The 21,828-nt window shown below is 55.3% G+C and overlaps 4 protein-coding genes across 4 annotated transcripts; 2 read left to right on the top strand and 2 right to left on the bottom strand.

The window, feature by feature from the left end:
* Positions 1–294: 294 nt before the first annotated feature.
* On the bottom strand, positions 295–1,626 carry CH63R_04020 (uncharacterized protein; the record flags this gene model as incomplete). The annotated part of the gene is made up of 1 exon (XM_018298995.1): positions 295–1,626. One exon carries the CDS (start codon positions 1,624–1,626, stop codon positions 295–297), a length of 1,332 nt encoding a protein of 443 aa, XP_018160241.1.
* A 2,322-nt stretch (positions 1,627–3,948) lies between these two features.
* On the top strand, positions 3,949–5,118 carry CH63R_04021 (Zinc alcohol dehydrogenase; the record flags this gene model as incomplete). The annotated part of the gene is made up of 1 exon (XM_018298996.1): positions 3,949–5,118. The coding sequence occupies one exon, from the start codon at positions 3,949–3,951 to the stop codon at positions 5,116–5,118; it is 1,170 nt and encodes a 389-aa protein (XP_018160242.1).
* An 8,946-nt stretch (positions 5,119–14,064) lies between these two features.
* Positions 14,065–16,054, top strand: CH63R_04022 (uncharacterized protein; the record flags this gene model as incomplete). Its single annotated transcript, XM_018298997.1, has 2 exons — positions 14,065–14,136; positions 14,216–16,054. 2 exons carry the CDS (start codon positions 14,065–14,067, stop codon positions 16,052–16,054), a joined length of 1,911 nt encoding a protein of 636 aa, XP_018160243.1.
* Positions 16,055–18,304: 2,250 nt separating this feature from the next.
* Positions 18,305–21,373, bottom strand: CH63R_04023 (Cse1; the record flags this gene model as incomplete). Its single annotated transcript, XM_018298998.1, has 3 exons — positions 18,305–18,932; positions 18,986–21,230; positions 21,304–21,373. 3 exons carry the CDS (start codon positions 21,371–21,373, stop codon positions 18,305–18,307), a joined length of 2,943 nt encoding a protein of 980 aa, XP_018160244.1.
* Between the last annotated feature and the right edge of the window lie 455 nt (positions 21,374–21,828).

Consider the following 21,828-nt stretch of genomic DNA (forward strand, 5'->3'; position numbering starts at 1 on the left):
GCAAAACACTGGTGCTCCAACCAAATGACAGAGGAAAAGGGCGAAACAGAAAGAGGTAAGAAAAGGGGATTCGTAATGCGTCAGTCTGGGAATCGTTTCGAAAAGAAGCAATGCAAGTAGACGACTAAACAAACAAGTAAACAAGCATAATGCGATTTCGGTCATTGTGGTGAGTAAACCGAGCAGCAGGCAAAGTGCCATCAAGTATCCCCCCCTCGCGACGCAAAAGAAGAGACCAAACGACGAAAGACGGGAAAATCAAAGACACGCCCGGAGCACACCAGCAGGTCATGCTCAGCAATCACCTCCCCATCCAAAGTGGCGGTTGACGACATTCATGGCGCTGACACCGGCCCTCACGAGGCCCCTCGTCGTCTCGCCGTCGATGCCCGCAAGAGCCTCCTCGAAGCTGGTGCCCTGCCTCCCGTCGGCATCCCTGAGGTCGCGCTGGTCCAGCTCGCCCTGGCGCCTCTCCAGGACGGCCTTAGAGATGGCCCGGCCCCACATGTTATACCAGTCGAGTTCCGAGATGGTGACGTACTCGCGGCCCGTGACTCTGCCCGTCTGCGGGTCCCTCCGGCGGCGGGAAAAGGGCCATTCGGCCTCGACAACCTCGAAGCGCTTGGTGCGGAAGAAGAGGTAGGGCCAGGCAAAGACCCAAAGGAAGGTCAAGTAGAAGAGCCAGCGCACCCAGGTGGTCGAGCGCCAGCGGTTGACGCGGCAGGTGTTGTAGACATCAATGCGGGCGTCCTGGACGGGGAAGAGGACGTCGACACGGCCGCGGTAGTGGGTGGCGCGGACGAGGTCCTCGAGGCGGGCCTTGAGCTTCTCGTCCTCGTCGAAGCCCGTGACGGTGCGGAGAAGGGTGAAGGTCTTGAGGCCGGCGTGGGAGGCGCAGTAGCGGTGGCACCACTCGCGCAGGGTGGGCTGTCTGGCACCGTGGACGTCGGCGTCGGTCGAGGAGGACGAGGACGAGCCGCCGAAGCCCGGGGCGCGGGTGGGGAAGACAGTGCCGCGGCGAACCTTTTGGAAGTTGTCGGCGGTTCGCAGCTCGCGCCAAGAGCGGCGTGCGGCGATGTCGCGGTAGAGGAAGGGGGTGAGGTCGAGGCGGATGTCAAAGTCGACGACCGTCTTGCTCTCAGTCTTGTCGTCGCGCTTGCGCACACTCTCGGTGTGGGTACCGCGGATGCGGACGTAGGGCCGAGGTGGCAGCTCGGCGAGGGCGGTGATGTGAGCTTCGAGATAGGTCGGGTCAGTGTCGAGACGGCGCGAGGTGTGGATCTCGGCACCGGTGACGGCGTCCTTGCGGAAGAGAAGGGGCGAGGGACCGGCTTCGTCTGCAAGCAGAGCGTTTGTGGACACGGTAACGGAGTGGTGTTTGGCACTCGGCGAGGAGGTATCTTGAGATTCGTCTGTATAGGAGGGCGGAAGGTCGTGGGCTGCTGCTGAAGAAGAGGAGGCGGCGGCGGCGACGTCGTCGAAGTAGGGGTCGTTTGTGTGGAGAGAATAGGCGTCGGAGGGCTGGTCGAGACGCAGGGCTGGAGGTTGGACAGAGGCAGATTCGTCCTTCTTGGAGTCGGGTTCGAAGGGTGGGAGATCCGGGGAAAAGGCGCCTGGCATCGACATGTTTTTTTTTTTTTTGTTCCCTTGTGGACGTTGATGTTTTGGTTGCAGAGGTGAGGGAGTGCAAGGCGGAGGAGGATGTTTACAGACAGGAAGAACTGTTGATGGACGCAAGGTAGGATCGAAGATGGAGATGAAAATGGAGATTGCGGGGAGTGCGCGAAGTTCCAACAGGCCGCAACAGCACAAACGTTAATAAAGAAAACCCCAGTCGGGAAAATATACAATAAATGAACGACGACGATCGTGGGGGATGGGGATGGGGATGGGGATGGAGATGGGGATGGGAACAACAGTGACAGTGGCGTGTGATGCCCCAAGGGAAGGGGAGCATGGGAGGGTAGGTAGGTATTTTGGGTTAATGTCCAGAGAGCATCCGTACGAATAGAGCGAGACCAGGTTCCAGGCCTCGGAATTCTGCCTTCCAATACCCTGAGGACCCTTGGCTTGCAGCCACTCCCTCCTCATTCCTCTCACGATCCAGCCAGTCACAGCCCGTCGTCCTAACCTGCGAAAAGGTTCTTTAGGCAGAACCATCACCAGCCAGCCAGCAGTAGGAGCTATTCAGGGTCGTCGAGCGGGGGGGTCGCCGGAGAGGTCCTTGGCGTCATCCACCCAATGAGAGAGAGGGTATGGGGCTGGAACAGTCGCCAGTGGCCACTCGAGTGAGAGAGGACGGTCATTGGGAGGGCACAACTAGGTACCTACCTAAGGTACCTTAGGTATCTTACCCGGCTTCTGTCTGGTCTTTTCTACATCTTCATCTCCACACTTTCCATCTTCCACAGCCACGATATCACTCAGTGAGTGACCGAATGTGCCCCCGTCCGTGGGTATGTCGTCCCACCGTTGAGACGTCGCTTGTGCCACCCACTCAATGCGATGAACCTGGAAAATCAGAGTTTGGTATTGCGCGTCCCGGTACGTTGGGCGGTGCGACCACTTGCAGTCTTCCACGGCTTAAGCAAGTCAGTAATCAATCCTCTCTCCATCATGGTGCTGGGCTATTAGCAGCCGAACAATCCATCATCATGGGCGATGCGCAGAAACAAGTATCCGTGTGTCGCCGACCGCTAGTCGCTGCTTCTACAACCAGAAACAAGTTGCGAGACCAAGTCCTATTTTGGCACGACTCAGAATTCAAACGTCCGCCTTGGCCTCGCTTAGTTAACGTCTCGCCCTTCCACCTGTACGATGTGTTCTGATACGAATGCGGTCCCCGGAAAAATTTTGTGCTTCAGACGACGAGTTTCGGCCTCCGCCAACCTGCACAGCATCCGACCGACAACCAACAACCGGCCAGCTTCGTCGGCTCTCGTCCTCTGAAGCAGTGATACCAGCGACCGCGCCTCCGTTCCTTGCAAGTTGCAAGTTTCTTCTTCTTCGAAGTGAGATTCGAATGCGCACTAGCGGGGGGAGGGGCTGCTCTCTGTCCTTATACGCTCTCTCTTCGCTTTGCGAATTGAATGCAAAGTCAAATATCGCACCTTCGCCTCACTCTTTCGCCCTGAATCATCTCTCTCTGTCACACGATTCAAACTGGTGACTACTTTGGATGATATGTTCTTCATCCTTCCCGTATTTGTGTTGTGGCCTTGAGTCAAGCCTGGTTACAACCGTAGTGACCCCTCCACGAGATAGCTGGGTAAAAGTTGTGTCGAATGGAACGATGACCCGAGAATGGATGCATTCGGATCCGACCATGTGAGCCGGCTCAGTCAATGCTACCTTACATAATCCGCACGTTATGGCCACCTGCTCAACCGAAGCAGAGCGCCGCTAAGCCAACAAGACCAGGCGAGACCTGCAGGGGAACGACTCTTCTTCAGCTGGCCGTATTGGGAACGCTGCCGCCAAGAGCTGAACCCCCCGCAGCATTCCCATCATTTGAAAAGGACAGATGAACACGATTCCATCCTCGTGGCGCCGAGCCTGTCGTCGTCGTTGGGCGCTATGCAAGCCACCGCTTGCTGTGGGTGGAGGTGCCGTTATGCTTGCGCGTTATGCTGCATCCACTAACACGGCTCAGAACGGGTCTTTTTGACCATCAACCGTTATGCTGTCGCAAGGCAGCCTTCTTTAAAAAGATGCCTCGACGTGCTCACTTTCTTGTCTGCTTCAATCCAGTTTCCAGTATCAGTCTCTGAGTGTATCTCTTATTTTGACAGTCCCATCAGCCGCATATCTAAAGGAAATCGAAATACTCGCACCAAGTCCACATCGTTCTCGTTAACAACCACCCCCCCACCCAAAAAAAAAAAACCCCTTCTTCCAAAGACAATAATACTTCAGTTTCCGTACGTTACTACTCTGCCACCAGAAATCATGGCGACATCCCGCGCCTGGACCTTCACAGCCCGCGGCAGCCCCCGCTCCGTCCTCTCCCTCGTCTCGCTTCCGGCACCCACCCTCCCGCCGGCGTCTTCCCTCCTCGCCAAAGCGAGGCCCGTACCTGACGCCGACGACGGTAACGAATGGCTCCTCGTCAAAGTCGCCTATGCGGCGCTGAATCCGGGTAGTCGACTCTACATCACCATGCTCCCCGCCATCGCCCGCGCGAAGACGGCCGTCCCGGAGCTCGACCTGAGCGGGACCGTTGCCGGTGTGTGGGGCCCCGGGACCGGGCCTGGCTCCGCTTCCGGCCCAAACAGCGCAATGACAACACACAACAGCCGGTTCGCCAAGGGCGACCGCATCGCAGCCTTTATCCCCGTGTCTTACGGCTGGCCGACCGGCACCGGAGCCCTAGCCGAACACGTCGTCCTCCCCGCGCGCTACGCCGTGCCCGTGCCTTCCCACGTCCCTCTCCGGGACGCCAGCAGCGTGCTGACGGCCGGGTGCACCGCCGCAGTGACTCTGCGCGCTGCGGCACTGAAGAAGGGGGATAGAGTCCTTGTCAACGGGGCTAGCGGCGGCATCGGGTCTCTCGCGGTGCAGATGGCCCGCGCAGCCGTCGGGCCCGAGGGGTACGTCGTCGGCGTGTGTTCGGGACGTAATGCCGAGATGGTTCGGGGCCTGGGCGCCGACGAGGTCGTGGATTACACCTCTTCTTCGTCCCCCGTGTCCAAGACTCTGCGGCAGAGGTTTGGTAAGGAGGGGAAGCAGTTCGATGCGGTTGCGGATTGCATCGGCGTGCAGGACATCTACGCGAACTGCGCAGAGTACCTCGTACCCCAGGGGATTTATGCCGCAGTCGGGATCAAGCCGGCGACGAACTCGTATGTTGGATTTTTGAAGGCGGTCTGGCACATGCAGATGAACGCCCTCTGGCCTCTTGCGACTTGGTTGGGCGGCACAGGCAGACGGTGGGCGGCGACGACCATGATGGACCCTGGCAAGGCGCTGATGGAGGAGGTTATGGGTATGTTGGCGGACGGGAGGATCAAGGCCGTCTTTGAGAGGGAGTTCGGATTCGAGGAGGTTGTGGATGGGTACGAGATCGTCGGGAGCGGGAGGGCGAGGGGTAAGGTCGTCGTCAAGGTTAATGGTGAGTGAATGTTTTTTTTTCTGCCTTGCTGTGGCATAACCTCGCTGGGAAGCTATGTCTTGTAACCAGTTTAATCACCTTGTTTTGGCGTAATGGGTTGTCTAGATTTTTCAACTTATCACAGCATTTGTCTCTCCGATGCACTCGAGCACTGCTCATGGGGTCGTGAGCCGCCTCTCTTTGGGTGGTAACAGTACGCCATTTGTCCTTTTCAATACCATCCTTCTAGTGCTATACTTTTTTTCTTCTAACAAAGGAAATTGAATATTCTTGAGAAGCCAACGAAACCACCCTAAGAGATCAAATTGGGCCTCAACGTATTACATCCCGCTCGTGCCTACGATCGAAGGCGACAATAACAGCCTCGGCATACGCAAGCGCCGCGACCGAGACCTCTGATACTTCAGCCAGCTGCATCGGGGTTCTTACGAAGTTCCTCCCACGAGAGCAAGAAAACCGCTCTTCCCGCCTCCTTTTCAGCCTGACTAGCGTCCCCCAAAATACACAGCTTGCCTACCGGAATAATGAATAATCGCCGTCGATGACTGTCTGAAGCCTTTGCCTCAGGGCTGAAGACGACAGAGTAGCGGTCATGACGGCCCAATGTTCGTTTCTCTAGTGGTATATTGCTTTACCGAGGAGGAACGTCTCACAAGCTGGGAGCCGGACAATATCACCTAGCAAACACCCTCAGTTGCCGGAACGCCTCCAATAATCACATCAGAGCCTCTTCAACCGCTCAAGGCTAGTCTGACACAAACCAGAGTTTCGAAACCCTCTCATAAAGCTGAAGTGCAACCTCAAAGTCACAATGAACGAAGCAACACCAAAGCCCGCGACTCGCCTCTCGCTCCCTCATCAAGAGAGGATGATTAAAGGACAGCAACCACCAATCTTTTCTGTCTCGTCTGCGCAAAGAAGCCCTTAATACCAAGGACGATTCAATGGGACCCAACCCCGTTTCGTGCCCACCGCCGTACCCGCCGGAGCCCAAGTCCACCCACCCGAAACCCACGTGCCGGAAGCGCGCCGATCCGGTGCAGCGCCGTGCCCCGGACCACCGCTTATCGCGACAACGCCAATGCTGTCCATGAATATTTATTGCACCTATTGCCCACCGGTAAGCGGGAGCGTTTCATTATTCGAACGAGACCAGCGCGCCAACGAAAAGGGCGGCAACGGCTGCGTCCGGACCAGGTGGGAGTCGCTGCTAGCAGAAGCACAATGTGGGTCGATGCAAGGTAGAGGGTCCTGGACTAAGGAAACGATGCGCTTCCTGTCGAGAGACGCGCTTCCTGGAGAAAGTGAGGGATGTTGGCAAGCCATCAACTCTGTCTACATCCGGATACCAGGGATTGCTTTCAAATATCCAAGTTTCCAAGACCGTTAGGGGAGGGAGACGTTGTCATTTTGTTTAACTCAGGTTTCGTTGGATGGAGAACTGGCACAAACCTGGAGAGAGCAGCTTCTCAGCCGCTTGGACTCTTCTCGTCCTGCACTTGACCAGATGGTTGAGAGGCACTGTACCAGCATGACTTCAATGTAGACCCCGGATGTGCCGTGAAGGACCTAGTAGCTAACTATTTACTATACAGTTATTTTGTCCGACTTTCTGTCTACGAGCTTGTCTACTCAACGGAAACAATTCCGTCAATGCTTGTTACACATAGAGTGATGCCCGAAGCCACCAAACAATACAGGAGCCAAGGCGGCCAACCACTTTCAAAGGGGCATGTCAAGTTTGCATGCAGCTTAAATCCTTTCTTCGCAGAGAGCGACAGGAAGCTGACCGACTGTTTCTTACTCCATCAGGTGCTTGCCGCTATTGAAGGCTAGATGGCCTGGAAGATGCTTGTGCTTTGCATAGTATTACGCGCCAAATATTGGGGTATAGAACATATGTTGCCCAGCCTTAACTTTCTATCCCTGTGTGTAGTAAAAACGCGTCGACTTACGTTGACAAGACATCACCCGTGGGCAAGTGGAAAGATGCAAAGCGAGGTGCCGGGCGATTCGTAGTCAATTGTGCCTTGACACGGGGATATCTCAGCGCCCGAGGTGGTATCTTCGACATCAACCTAAACAAAGCCCTCGCAAATATTCAGTGTCGTCCCTTGCCATTTTAGCAAACGGTATGAGTAGTATCAGTACTGCCAAGACCTGCATGTCCAGATTGAAACCCTTATCCAGTTGCTGAGATAGATGGCCCTCGGATCCAAAGCCAGCTGTACCTTTCTCGCGCTGCACTACGCTCAACGGCAGGCAACTCTCATTATTCACGGCAGGCAATCACGAGTCTCTCAAGCCCAGGCCGCCGAACGACCATTCCCGAGCTTTCCCAAGCTGCCAAGGTGTCACCGCTCAGCTCAAAGAGTCAGGGCTAGTGGGCAAACTCCGAAATCGCCCACCTGACTCGCCATCGGGCCGGGCCTGCCTGGCCCTCATTTGCAAAGCGATTCAGGTGTTGCCAACTCCCAAGCGACCAAGAAACAAAAATACTGCCAACTCCGGGTTTCTGGGTTCGGAGGAACTGACAAGAGTAAGCTTACGCGCAGGGTGCGCTCCACGCTCGATGGGTTGCTGTGGAGCAAGGGGGGCCATACGCATAGTACCCTATATACAGTAATCAACTTGTTGGAGGAAGTGCAACCCCCAAGACCTCGCGATCGTCCTCGCTTGGGAGGGGGTGGGCATGGCCGTCGTCGTCGACCCGCAACACATGTTGCCCTCCTCTTCCGCGAGGATCGTCAATGTGCACGTAGGAAGCGGGAGACGAGCCTTTGCGTGACACAACCCTGTCAATTAGGCAGTGTATTCTTAGATTCCTCGCACCTGAACCTCTGTGCTGCGGCCAAACTTTGGACGACATGCTGGAGCTTTGAGGGAACACAGACCGAATGGCTGGGATATTGGAAGAGACCTCGCTCGGGGCGGTGCCCGATGATGTGCAATACCCTAGTTCATGTCTCAGACATGGCCATCTAGTGCGACGAGCTGCTGTGGAATCATCATGAGCGACATCCCCATAAGGCGTCTTGGAGGGCGTGGACGCATCGACGGACCGCTCGTGTGTGATGGACAAAAGGTGAAATGGCCCCCAGCCATCCGCGATGCTCTAGCCTCTGCGCAAGGTGCGAGTCAACATCCCCGTCTCTCCACGATTCGAAATAACATGACGATGCCCCCAATGTTACCACAGGCTGGCTAGTGCTGAGACGGTTTGTGCTCATCGGCAGGGGTGCAATCCCGCTGCAGAGAGGACAAGACGAGACCGTTGGAATACGTCCCACGCAATGGCATGTGTGGGCTTTGTTTTTGAGACATCCATTGGCTAGTAAGACGGATGGCCGCTGCTGTTTCCGAACGAGCTGATCGAATTCATCTCTCTGACGCAAGAAACGCCTTCCAGTAAAACGAATGCGCCATTCGTCCTTAAGCCACACGATAAGTCCTGTGTTAGCCTGAAGCTTGGCGGAGTGGAAGCCCCCCATGACCATGTGTGTATGTGTGTTTGTGCGGGTTTGGGTATGCGCGGGTGCGAACTGTTCCCTCTACATCTGTAGTTGTGACATTTTCAAAACGAGAAAAATTGCAAGAAGGGGGGGGGAGAGAAGAAGAAAAAAGAAGGCGCGTGTTGCTGCCACACCCACGTCGCCACGCGACTGGCAACTGACCAAGGCGACCCGATGTGCTTAGCCGCGAGAGGAAAAAGAAAGCGAGCAGCTTTAAAGTGTGGGGGAGCCTGATCCGGATCCTTTCACAAGAGGCGGATCAGGGGTACTACTACCGTCTTTGCCCATCGCCAACCGAAAACCGCCTTCAAAACCCGCCCATCAGGTAATTCACCTACAAGGTGGTAGCCAATAGAGTTATGGAGGCGACGGCCACAAGGCCCTCGCACCACTGTCGACGCGGATTCAGTGATCTTGGAAGCGTTCACTCTTCATCCACAACACTGACACATGTAGCAGCGGAGGATGCGTGGGCCATCACGGCGAACTCGCCGGGATTCGGCGGCGGGCTTTTATCCCTGGGCCGGCGAGTAAGGTTGCTTCTGAAAAGACGGTGGTTCCGCGATGACAAACCGAGATAACGACTTGCTGGTAGACGAGGCGGGTGTCGGGCGCACGGATCTGGTCCAGGTGCAGACGTCAGGCAATATTGAACTAAACCACTGATGACGATATCGTCTCTCCTGCGTCGGCGAGAAAGGAGACCGTTGTCAGTTGATAACAGACCCGTTTTTCGGCCCCCGGATTGGGGTGCTTTGTCCGCTCCTTAAATCCGTTGTATGCCAACCCTGATCCTGGCTGCTTCCGCTCCTGCGAGCCTTGCTAGATTGGCGACGCTGAGCCAGGGGCACATACGTTAGGTGAACCAGACATGTTGCTTGCGTCTGATTTATCACAAACGTTGTGCTGGGCGAAGGAGAGGCTTCCGGTCTATTGCTCCAGTAATCGACATTCCCAAGAGAGACAGACGGTGGGTGGGCGACACAAGGCCGTGGCGTGCGGCGGCATGCGTTTCGGTCCTGTCAAGAAGAATAAGCCGGGGCGACGGGAATATGGGTAGCAGACCATCGGAGGAACCCGATTCTTTCTTGACGCCGCTCTCGAACCGATAAACACTTTTATCGGGATTGGGTCGACTGCCGAGGGCTCGGGGCCTCCAGGAAGAAGAGGATGGAGGGAGCTGCGCCCGCCTAATGTCGTAGAGTACGGATACTATAGGTAGATCAAAAGTGATCAGGAGGAGAAGACAGTTGAAGCGGGTTGTCGGCTGCGTGAGCCTAATCCAAGGTAGGACGTCGTCCGTGGCCGATTGCCGGGACTTGTGCAGTAGAGCAAACAAGCCGACACCTCTTTGGCAGCCGAGCACCAACGGCCCCTTGCTCAGTTCCCGCACATGACCAAAGACTTTTTGCCCGACAGGCCAGTTTGTGCCAGGGATGAGCGGCGCGGGCTGGTTTAGTTCAGGAGGCGCGCATTTTGAGGCAAGGCACGCACACATATGGGTCCACGGAGCCCTTGGTACGAATTCAGCATGTATTTATTTCGTCCGCTCTGCATGCATTGAGGCCCCGCAATGGTACAGCATCATGGCGGAGAGGTTGACACAGGCAGGACCGGCTACGACCAAATTCCGGCCAACCGTCCTAGCACTAGCCTATGACGGCGACTAACCAGTCAGGCGCGGTGCAGGACGGCGCGGCCTAGAGGCTAGAGCCAGAGAGGCCACATGGGATTTAGCGTCGATGTGGAATGCGATGCAACGCGATGCCATGCGTTGTACTGCCTGCATGTGTTGCATATCTGAGGGCGCCCGCCCAACTAACTGCAGCTTCGAGCCCGAACATGCTCGGGACCAGCCCGAGGTGGGCAAACACAAACACAGCGAGACCCGAACCGGTGATGGGATGTGGTGGATGGGGAGGCGAGGGGCAAGGAGACCTGTGTGGATGAAGAAGGGTAGTGGGGAGTGAGAAGGGACGGTTCGGTCCCTGAGACCCACCAGGTCCCAGCACTGAAGACTCACTCGAGGGACGGACGGGGGAATGCATTGAGAGGCATGGTTCGATACTAATGTCTTTCCAAGTAGCGGTGGGGGAAATGACATGGGGGATCTTATCGAACGATGCGAAGAGATATCGGCCTCTCGGACAACCGTCTTAAAGTGAAGTGAAGTGGCAGTACGATTATTCGCATCCGTATAAGTCTCCGGTGGCCCCATTGTTTGCCCTCGGTCCCTCTTACACCTCCCTTGTCGCCATCGTCATCGTCATTGTCGTCGTAGTCGGCCGTGGCGGTGGCAGGAGCAGTCACAAGAGGATGATCCGCGGATGATGTTTAGTTACATTGGAGGCTCGAGGTCACATACGAGAACAACTAGCCTAATGCAGATAACAAAAGCCAGTACTCACTCAGGAACGATAGTGGCCGTTCCTGGCTGGTGCGAAGCGACTCACGAGTGAGCCAGATTGCAACGGGCTGGGGCTTGTGTAGCGCGGGCGTCGAGAGGGATGGCGTGTGTTTTCCTCCATAGATGAGTGATTGTCCTCGAAAACCCATTGAGGCAGCAGCGCGTGGGGGGGGGGGGGGGGGGTAGAGGTGTAGGTATTTTGCCTCTGCCAAGTAGTAAATTGGTCGACGACAAGATGGATAATACCTCGAGTACTAGGTGTTTACGTAGGTACGGTAAGGTACCGTCCAGAGTGCCGATTGCAGATAACAATGCAAAGACAAGCAGTGCCGGCGTGGTGGTGGTTGTCGGAGTGTGAGACCAGGAGGCAATGTCAAGCAAGGTCCCATGCCGTCCCAACTGCGGTCATGTGTTTCGTACCAGCGCCGATTGCGATCCATCCGGTACCTGAGATGGTGCTCTTCATCATTCCTGCTGCTTTGCATGTCAAGCAAATGCGGGCTCGGAGTGTGTGACAGTGCCGGCGGCAGGGCATGAGAAACAAGGCCGTCGTCAGCCGGAATTTCGTAATCCGAAGCTCGACTCAAGGAAGGGGCTGAGTGGTGAGGCTGTAACAAAGTCAACGCGGCAGTTGAGATGGTGACGATGTGATGGATCATGGATGGTACTGAAGCCGACGGCCAGCTCAACCTGGGTCGAAGGGGATTGGCCCACAGACAGCGAAAGGCGGCAACGAGTTGAAAGAAAACGACAGAGTCAAGACGGTCGTGTGTGGTAGAGACAAGGCTTCGGACGGATCGCACTGAAGCAATCTGCATGTCTGCAAACGGCCATGGTGTAGGAATGGAGCCAGTCACAGTGTCGTCTGAAAACAGCGCGCTGGCGGCGGGTAAGTGCTTGACGGCCGTGAGAACAAGTCTAGTCAACAGTCTGAGAATACTTCGTATGAGTAGTGGACTGTCTGACAGACCGCTGAGACGACTGGTACCAGAGGAGGTGCGCGACCAGGCAAGGGCAGGCTGCAAGACCAGGATGGCAGAGAGCCCGAGCCCCAAGCCCAGGCTAGCGTGGCTGGATGGGTGTTAATGTGTTTCTCTTTTAGCGATGGAAGCCTTCGACTGTTTCCGCCCCTCCCAGCGGAAGCGTCACAACGCGGCCCTGGTGGAGCGGTGCTGAAATTCGACAGGAGTCGATTTCCTGCGTTCGAGTCTCGGCTGCGTTGAGGGCCGTTGCGGATGGAATCCTACACCAGGTACATTGAGACAGGACTGCTAGTGGGATATTGAAGGAGAAGGACGGGGCAAATTGGTTGAGAATGCTGACTGCCATTAGGTATTCTCGACTTCAAAGAATGGCAAGAAGGCAGGTCGCTTCTGCTTACCTGCTTGCCTGCGGTAGAGGAGTTCGTACCTAAGGTAGGTAGGTAGGTAGTTGGGCGCAGTAGGTAGACAGGCAGGTACTTCCACAAGAGAGGTACGTACCGTGCCATAGGTGTCCGTGCCCGTCTTGTTTCTTCCGCAGTATCCACCCCGCGATCCATTCCATCACAAAAACCCTTCTCATTGGATGCTGTGAAATGCCAGTTGAAGTATCCGTACCCATCAGAAACCAGATGCAGAGGGGGTTCTTCTTATTGGTCCTGGCTTGATTCGGTACTTGCATGTAGCACCTGCCGTCGTAGCTTTGCGCAGGTACCGTTCGTTCCTGCTGTCCCGTTTTCAAGGATGCCCAATTTGTTTTAATTTTCTTCTTCTTCTTTCCCCTTCTCCTTGCCCCCTGACCCTAGCTCTGTAGCACTGACCCTATCCTTGATATCCCGAGCTCACTGCGGCGGCGACGACCCACCACCGGGGCTTGGCTTTAGATGGTGTACGGATAGACTGCATGTATCCGTACTGTAGCACGAGAAAGAGAAGAGAGATGTAAGTTGGGGGGACACACCTACTGTATCCATAATGGAAACAGACTGACAGACATAGAGAGAAGGTGGTAGGGAGTAAGTGAGCGAGTGAGTGAAGGAGAGAAAGAAGACCAATGTTAGGTATGTCGGTACGTACAGCAAACAGTAGTAGGTAAGTAGGTAGGCACCCGAGGTAGGGTAGTCGAGGACTCGACAGGTCTTAATCTCGCCTACCGCATAGTACGGACCGCTCCTGGACGGCGCGCCCTTACTCTTCACCTTCTAATTGACTCCTACTCCATCTGACGCTTTAGCTCCCTCCCCCGTCGTCTCCTCTCTGGCTCCATGTTACTATGGGTTGTCGAATGGAATGACCCTCTGCCCTCGAACAAGAGCAATCCCCCAGCATCCATCCATCCACCCCATTCGCCGTTAATGTCAACACTTTTTAGACAAAAAGATTCTAGAGCCCGTCAGAGACAAGAAGGAGAGGAGTGGAAGGAAAGAAAAGAAAAAAGAAAAACGCCTCTCTTCATATGCACGCGTGTCGTCTTCCCTACATTCTCTCTCTTGCATCGTACCTCACTCGCGCGCAGTGTACCTGTCTAGAAACACATCCCCCCCCCTTCCGTCTCTGTCTCCCACCCCCTCCCCTCCACTATTGACGGCGGTCTCCCACCACCACCACCTCTGACCACCACACTGTCTGTCTATCTATCTCTCTCTTCTCTCTCCTCCGCCAGCCTGCCTCTTTCCTTCTTCATTTTCCTCTGCGTCGCCCACTTTCTGTTTTAAACACAACGTTGTGTTTCCGACGCGCAAGCCAGGGGCGCTGCGTAGACAAGATCTTAGAGCGACGACTGCTGGCCCCTTTGTACAGAACCGATATACCGAATCCCGATTTCGACCATCAATCATATCGGCAACCATTTTCCTTCTGCCGCATGCGCAATCGCCGTCCCCTCGTTAGACCCGCGCCGTGTCTTGTTCACCATCATCGACACCTTTGCTCCAGGATGCCTCATTAATCCGCCATCTTATACTTTCCACAGCTCGCCCGCTCGTTTCTCAAACGCGACAACGGTGTCTGCTCCGTCACTGCTGTTACACCGCCATCGAGGCGCAATAACCAGTCATGGAAACTTGTGAGGGAGTTCTCCTTATTCCCCCTGACCGCGGCCAGATTCTGGGCCGCGCCATCTGGAAGGTACGAATCTACGCAGTTCTCAATGCAATTTATATCCGCCTATCTTTCTCGAGAGCGTGCTTCTGACACGTCTTTCCAGCCACGTTATGTAGTTGTCGGGGGTCGCAACATCCACCACAGAGAAGGCCTGACTAGCCCGACTTTTCCGCCAAACACAAACACACACCGCAACGGCGCTCCTCCAAAGATCCAACCGAGGACTCCCGCCAACGATGACTATTACATCTCCATATTCAAGTCCAAGGTAAGGCTCAACATGACGGAGTTCTCTGGCCCGAACCTAAGCCTCCTGAACCTGCAGGACGACTGGGAGCCTTCGTACCAGTACCCCGTCAGCTCTGTCACAGACTGTCAGGTCCAAATGCTCGCCCATCGCAAGCAGGGTCCTGTTCTGCCGACTCTCGTCATTACCATCAACGACAAGGAGAAGAAGAGACGTTCGAGTAGGGCCGCCGGTCTGATCTCCAGCAAAGAATCCACCGCCACTACCTTGTGGTTCCGCACACCTCCCGATGATCACCACATCAGTCTTCATGAGTGGGCCCGTTTCATCATTTCGAGGAAACTTCCCATGAGTCCCGAGAGCCCGGCCTCGCCATCTTTCACCAACCCATTCACACAGCAACGGTCACGGGATGTTGATTATTTCCCGCGACCTCCTAGCGGCAACCCAAATCCCCGCGGCACTTTGCAACACAAGAACTCTGCGCAGACGTATTCGAGTCGAGACCGCCCTGTCACCTTCAGCTCCGATTCCCCCAGCCTACGGTCCAAGCGCAGCGATGTCTCCTCGCCAACAAGCACCAACCACCCAGCCCACGTGGGATTCACCATGCCCGATCCCAACAAGTACACCACTGTGCTCCCCTCTGATATTCCCTCGCCAGTGACCACTATGAGCGACGGCCAAAGGAGCGAGTTGATTGAGGGTTGGACTGCCGCGCAAGGGAGGTCATCTACACTCAGCTCCCCCATTCGTGGACGCGGCAGTATCAGCTCTGGCGCCGCACAACCCTTTCCCGGAGCCGATTCCAGTTCACCCCCAAATACGCGAGAGACGATTCTTGACAGGGCTTTCCAGTTGCGCTGCATCCCTGGTTCAGAACGCGAGACGCCAGGCGAGGAGAAACTAACGTCTCTGGCCCGGTTCGATGCCCTGATGCGCGAAGCGGACGAGAAGGTTCGCCACCGGGTGAAGGAGGCGCACGCAGAAAAGGTTGCGATGCTCAGCGCGTTTGACGTGGATGAGGATTCATCCGAAGACGAGGCAGAGGAAGACGAGGATGAAGACGACGACGACGACGACGACGAAGATCAGGAGGAGTACGCGCATGAGGCGGATGTCAACGGCAATCGCCATACCTTGATACCGCCCAATGCTCAGCGCGCTCTCGACTTCCTTGCCAACCACCAAGCCGACGCAACGTCACCTCGTTCACCCGTGATGAGGAGCACGCCCGCCAACTTCAGTGTCCCCCTGCAGGCGCCTGCGCGACCACACACGGCTCATTCCAGGATGCGGCCTAGCGTGACGCAAAGGACAAACGGCCAGACTCAGCCCACGGGGCAGGTAAAGCTTGATGTGCCGACCTCTTCATCCGGTAAGACATCCGAAGATGCCAGTTCCCGACCCTATGGGGAAAAGCGGGCGTCCGGCTCCAGCGCCAAACGACTCAGCTTCACCGAGTTCACCAAGCGTCTCTCGAGCACCAGCAGCTTACTTCTCGTCCAGACCAGCACCAACAGCGGGAGCAGTTGCGGCAGCAGCGAGTTCGACCTAAGTCCATCACAGGTACCCAAAGGTACTTTGAACGCTAGGGGCGTCCCCCCCCGGCCTCGCGATCTCGAGCGAGAGGAACAAGAGCGACACTGTGGTTGGCGAAACAGCGTAGGATTCTCTGAGGGCGGCTTGATCTGACTGGACCGGCCGGCCTCTATCAAGCCTTCTTCTCCTCACTATCATCTTTGGCCAGACCTGACACAATCTCTTTCATTGTTACCATCCACACTCGACACTACCTATACCCAACCCACACCACAACATGGTTGATGTACATGCTGTACGATTTTTCGATCTTACGATACCATTGTGTTTGCATTTAATAACGACTTATGATCGAGGCTCACAGACTTGGGACCTGGCGTTTGATTTCGTCTTTATTCATTGCACGTTGTCTTCGCAGTTGGATTACATTTACACCTTTTCGGATGGGTGGGGAGGGGTTTGTTTGTTTGCCTGTTTGGAGGAAGCATCGTTGTCAGACAAAAAGGTCTGAAGGACCCGAGGGAGAGTCGACAGGCTCATGCTGCACAAGGCGGCCTTGGCCCGTCATGCTCCCTTCGTTCGTACGCATACACTGGTGTTGTGGTCGGCGATCCCGTCACGAAGTGAAATGTCGGTCAGCGGGACGTTTTGATGACGTTGCCGTTTTCGGACCTGGAACCACTTGACGTTCAGATGAACATACATAGAAACGTTGTAGCAAATAGTTGTGTACGATTCACACTTCAATGAGAAATCAATGAAACAATATGGGTACCCGTCTCCATTGCAAACACTTGGTGTTCTTTCGGAAAGTCCTGCTCAACGAGTCAAATCTCACCCATTGAGGGAAAACCAAAGCGGCGGTCAACAGCCTCGCTGGCGCCCAAGGCGTCTCCGCTCATGTGGCACCGTTCATCTTGTTTTGCCCCCATTCCCAGAGCCCATGGCCGATAGCCGCGGGATCGGCAGAAGACGGTGCTTGCGGTTCCCACAGCAAAGTCCTCCTATGCCAGGGGTCGGCGGGCACTCTGCATCATCATCGTACGGATACAGTAGGCATCTTCTCCCAATGAACCCTAGCAAGTATAAAGAGGGTCTCTCACCCCTCTCCCCCGACAGGCTGGGCAAAGCCCCGCTTCACAGCATCATGTCGATAGGTATGTACATTCACGAACCTCGATGGAACAGAAAATATCGAGAGCACGCCCCCCCCCCCCTCTCTGGTCCTGAACACTAAGACCGCCCAACGCGAACCGCGAACCGCCAACTATCCGGGATCAAGGCCCAGAATGTCAGGGTTCGCCACCATGGCCCGTGACACCGTAGACGATTTCCAGGGACCAGGGGTTCAAAGTCGGTGAAGAGTTTTTTCCCTTTTTCTCTCGCGACATCATCCTTCCCTTTTCCCACGTTCTCCTCTCGCCTTCTAGAAGGGAGACAGGCGGGGCGGGAAGGGAGACATCACAAACCTTACAGTAAGCGAATCGGCGGCGCCGATGATTGCAAAGACCCGGGAAAAGAGACAGGAGGGGGGGGGGGGGGGGGTGAATTGTTCTTGGCTTGGGCACGCGCTGGCCTGGGCTTTCTCTTAATACGCGACCAAAAACACTCACGAGGATGCCATCTTGACATGACCGGCCGGCCAGTCTGCGCACAAGAGCGCTTCTGGATAAAAAGGTGCACCGGACTCCTTCGGGCTCACGACAACCCCACCCGAACACCGGAGAGGGTCCGGAAGGGGCCCAGGGTACCAACACTTAGGGAAGAGCTACGAATGGAGGTACCCTCCCCAGCTTTGTCAGCCCGGAGTGTGGACCGAGCGGCGGCGGCGGCCGCCGGGTGCTACGGACGACATACCTTCTGATCCCGGCTCAAGTGGGTGGCCAGCTTTCCAAGCCAGTCAATCACGGAAAAGACACCCTCGTTTTTTTTTTATACTTCTACTTTCTCTTATAACTCTCTTCCTTCTTTTGGTTGTTTTTCTTTGGAAACGAAGTACTTTTTGCCTTTTCCTACGCTAGATATCAAGAGGAGAAGGTGGTTGTCATCAGCCCCACTATCGGCTCAATGCAGCAAGCTCACGCTGGAGAATTATAAAGAAAAATTTGAACAGTAAAGCATAAACGGCTAGCAATAGCTTCGGTGCCGATTTGTACCACCTGTCCAAGGGCCATAGTCGAGTTGCTCATGATATCTTCCGCCGCAGACGCCTGAACTGAATCAGTCCTGCTGGGAGACTCTTTTCTATCCATCCCAATAACCCATCCGGCGACGCTATTCGGCGCTGCTCGTCTCATCTACGACCTCGTATTGTGGCTCCTACTGGAGCCTCTTCCATCCGCCATAGGCCGTGGAGAATGCACAATTGTCTGGTAAACCCATTCCGCCGCTCGGTAGCGCTTCCTATTGCAAGTACTGCTGGAGTGCTTGCTGCTGTTCGGGCGTAAGACGCGTGTTGACAAAGTTGACAATGGCGCCGTTGTGGCGCTGGTTGGCGGAGCTGATGTACGCGCTGACCCAGGGAGCCACAGCGGTGACCTCTGGGTAATCGTCGCGCGCAATCGGTTTGCAGGTGTTGAGTGCCGTATACGAGAGGCCAAAGCCAATGTCGTCAACGTCGGCCTCGGCGATCAGCTCGTCACCAAGCCCAGCCGACACCACAGGCGGGTTTACCAGTAGGGCGAGGAGGATCCTGCACGTGTTGGCCCAGCCCTTGGCGAACTTCTGCGCAAAAGCCTGCGAGTCGCAGAGAGTCTTAGTAAGACTGACTACTGCAAGCTTGCGGTCGACAGGGCGCGCCAGCTTCTCCGTCTCGGCCAAGACGAACGGCGGGTAAACCTTGGCAAATATTCCCTCTTGGATCTTCTCAGAGTGCTTCATGAAGTAGTCGGCTCCGTAACCAGCCTCGACGCGGGCCGAGACGAGATGGAAGAACCGAGCGAAGCGGAGCTTCAACGAGTCGGGAGGGTTGCCTTGCAGCTTGGTGAAGATCAAGCTGAGGATTGTACCAAAGTACTGGTCGACGACGCCACTAAGTCCGGTTAGCATTCTGTATGAAATTCTCACGGTGCTGGGATAATATACGGTTCAAGAGATTTCACAACTGCCTCCAGGACGTCAAAAGCATACAACTGGTATTTCTTGACAGCAAGGAGTCGTTGGAAAATACCCAGGATCTGCTCAAGCTTGTTGTCTGAGACAATGTAGACCGAGGTCGCTGGGATGATTGACGAGAGAAGCCGGGTGCAAGCCGGAACGTTCCCTTTGGTGTCCCACAGCGCCGGCTCCAGAAGAGGGGACAAGAAAGCCTTGTAATTTTCCGAGATGGCATCTGCCGGGCTCGACTCCAAAAGCTGTGCGAGGATCTGGAAGATGTACTGGAGGAACTCTATCTGATTGTTAGCCATGCAGTTGACCACAGGACAGAGTGAAAAGCCAAAACGTAACGCACCAGTAACGTCCTCAACCAGAATCTGATTGAACGGTTCCCAGAGGCGCTGGTTGAAAAGGGACGCGTGCGTCGAAGAGCAGTATCTGATGAGGGCACCAAGAGCCTCGAAGTGGTAGTAGTAGAAGCGTGGGTTGCTGGGGTTCTGCTTGATCATGTTTGTGATAGCAACCAGGTGAGTCAGGACACCCTCAACGAGATGTGCAGCTCCTTCCTTGAGAACGATGAGGATTCTCATAACGCATCTCATCAGGAATTCGTTCTCCTGGAGCTTGGCAGGCGTCCTCTCTTTCTCGATGAGCTTGAAAAGATGATCAAGCAGGTCCTTAGCGAAGGGCTGGATGTCCTCACGGGGAAACATCGCTTTACCCGAGTCATCTGTCAGGAAGAGCAGACGCTCGACCGCGATCGCAGCATATGAATATACTACGTAGTTGTCGGATGCCAGATTCTGGATAAGAGGGGGGAATGCCAGCTTCCATTGCTCCTTTGTCAGTTGACTGCGGAACGTGTGCAGATACTTGATGGCATCGACCTTGGAGATAGGCTCCACGCCTCCACTCGCCATCAGGTCGGACGCGATGTGCTGTTCGAAAAAGTCGACAACGTTGACCAACGAGTTGACCGTCTTGACACCCTGCGTGGCTGTAACAGAGCCCTTGGCCGCAATGGAGATGAACAGGTAGACGGCGGTGTCCTTGGCCTTCCAGTCGGACTTGCCCTGCTCCAGGTAGTGGTTGATGTACTTATAGACAACGCCAGTGACCAGCTGTTCGTACTTCTCCTGAAGCCTCCTCAAGAAATCCGTGGCGGAGCGGCGTCTAGAATCGGTGTCTGAGCCCTCCAGATCCCGGCGGATGTACTCAATAGGCTCATCCTCGAACAGCTCCAGGTCGGACTCGCGCAGAGCAACGTTGGGCAGAATGACCTTCTCGACCACTTGGCCCAGAACGTTCTCGTCAGCGAAGACGCCCGAGTGCTGCGAGGTGCCAGCGACAGCTGTCAAGAAGTGCAGAGCCTTGCTGACCAACAAGTCGTACTTGGTCTCGGCACCAGTGCTGGAGAGCAGGTTCCAGGCGTTGGTGATAAAGGGCTCAGTGTACTTTCCAAAATCCTCGTCGTACTTGAGCGTGTACAGTTCCAAAGCCTCGCAGATATCCGCCTTGACAGTGTCAATGACACTAACCTCGCTGTCGTCGTCGGTTTCGAGAATCGGGTTCGTGTACGTCAGGTACTTGTGGAGCAGCTCGGAAATGGAGGCCAGGTGTTCTTCGAAGATCGGGGGCATGTCGTGGGAGGAGAGATCGTAGAAAATCTTGATCATGAGGCTCAGGGCCTCAAACCAGCTCTTGAGGACGTCCTTGTTCTGAGTGTTCTTGGTAATCTGCTCGTCGGTCTGCACTAGAAGCTGCACGAAGGGCTGGGCGAAGGTGCTGATGACGTGGTTGATCTCGGTGTAAAGCTCGTCAGTTCTGAAGAGAGGGCGCCAGCGGACGAAAATGGAGTGGGCGACCTCGAGGACGCCGATGTTGACCTTGGGGTCGACGGGGGAGAAGCGCTCGACGAGCTCCTGGGTCAGTGTCTGCCAGCGCTCCCAGAAGTCGGAGTCGGCGATGATGCTGATGGCATCGCCGAGTTGGGTCTGGATGGTGGGCGGGCAAGAAATCATCAGGCCAATAAGCTGAGACTTGATCGTTTGCACTTCATCGCCAGGGAGCTTGTAGTTGCCGTCAGCATCGACCCAGTTGGAGCGGATGAAGTTCTTGAAGGCCAGGGCGGCGGCTAGACGGGTCTTGAGAGGAAGAGGTTCTGAGGCGACGATGTTGAGAAGGCTGAGGGAGTATTGCGGTTTGCCCTGTTCGATCTTAAGGGCTTGCTCGGCTGTTTTGCACATTTGTTTATTAGCATACAAACAAAGTTGGCGGGGTAGAAGACGGCGGGAAGGATGGCGTACCTTTCTTGTGGGTGCTGGGATCTAAAGTTGCATCCAGCAACTGGGCAATGGAGCCCACTTGGGAGGCCATCTTGTCAGAGTTCGCAGCGTCGTGTAGATGGTAATGCTGAAGCAGGAGTGGTGAAGAGTATCTGTTGATGGACTCTTTTTCTGCACCGAACTTTTTGGGATGGATGTGTTGCTGTGGGGGACGATGCTGCCTTGTATCTGTACCTGAGCTGATGGAAAAGACATGGAAGGTGATGTGGGGCGCTTGCTGTTATTGGCTGGCGACTGACAAGACGCCTACGACTTGTACAAGCGCCTATCCCGGTGAGGGGCAGTCGGAAAAACTGCCGGGGGATGAAAATGGTTGGTGCATCGGAGGTGTTTGGGTAAACTTTTGAGTGCCTGAGCTAAGAACAATGAAGTACAGCAAAGTGACGCCTGGCTTGGTGCAGATGAAAGAGAGTAGCGACAACTTCAGTTGCCGAAGAAAATGACTTACCAAACTTCCAGGACTACATGATGAACAATGAGAGTAAG

This window comes from Colletotrichum higginsianum, chromosome 3, assembly GCF_001672515.1.
Source record: "Colletotrichum higginsianum IMI 349063 chromosome 3, whole genome shotgun sequence".
In the NCBI taxonomy this organism is placed as follows: domain Eukaryota; kingdom Fungi; phylum Ascomycota; class Sordariomycetes; order Glomerellales; family Glomerellaceae; genus Colletotrichum; species Colletotrichum higginsianum.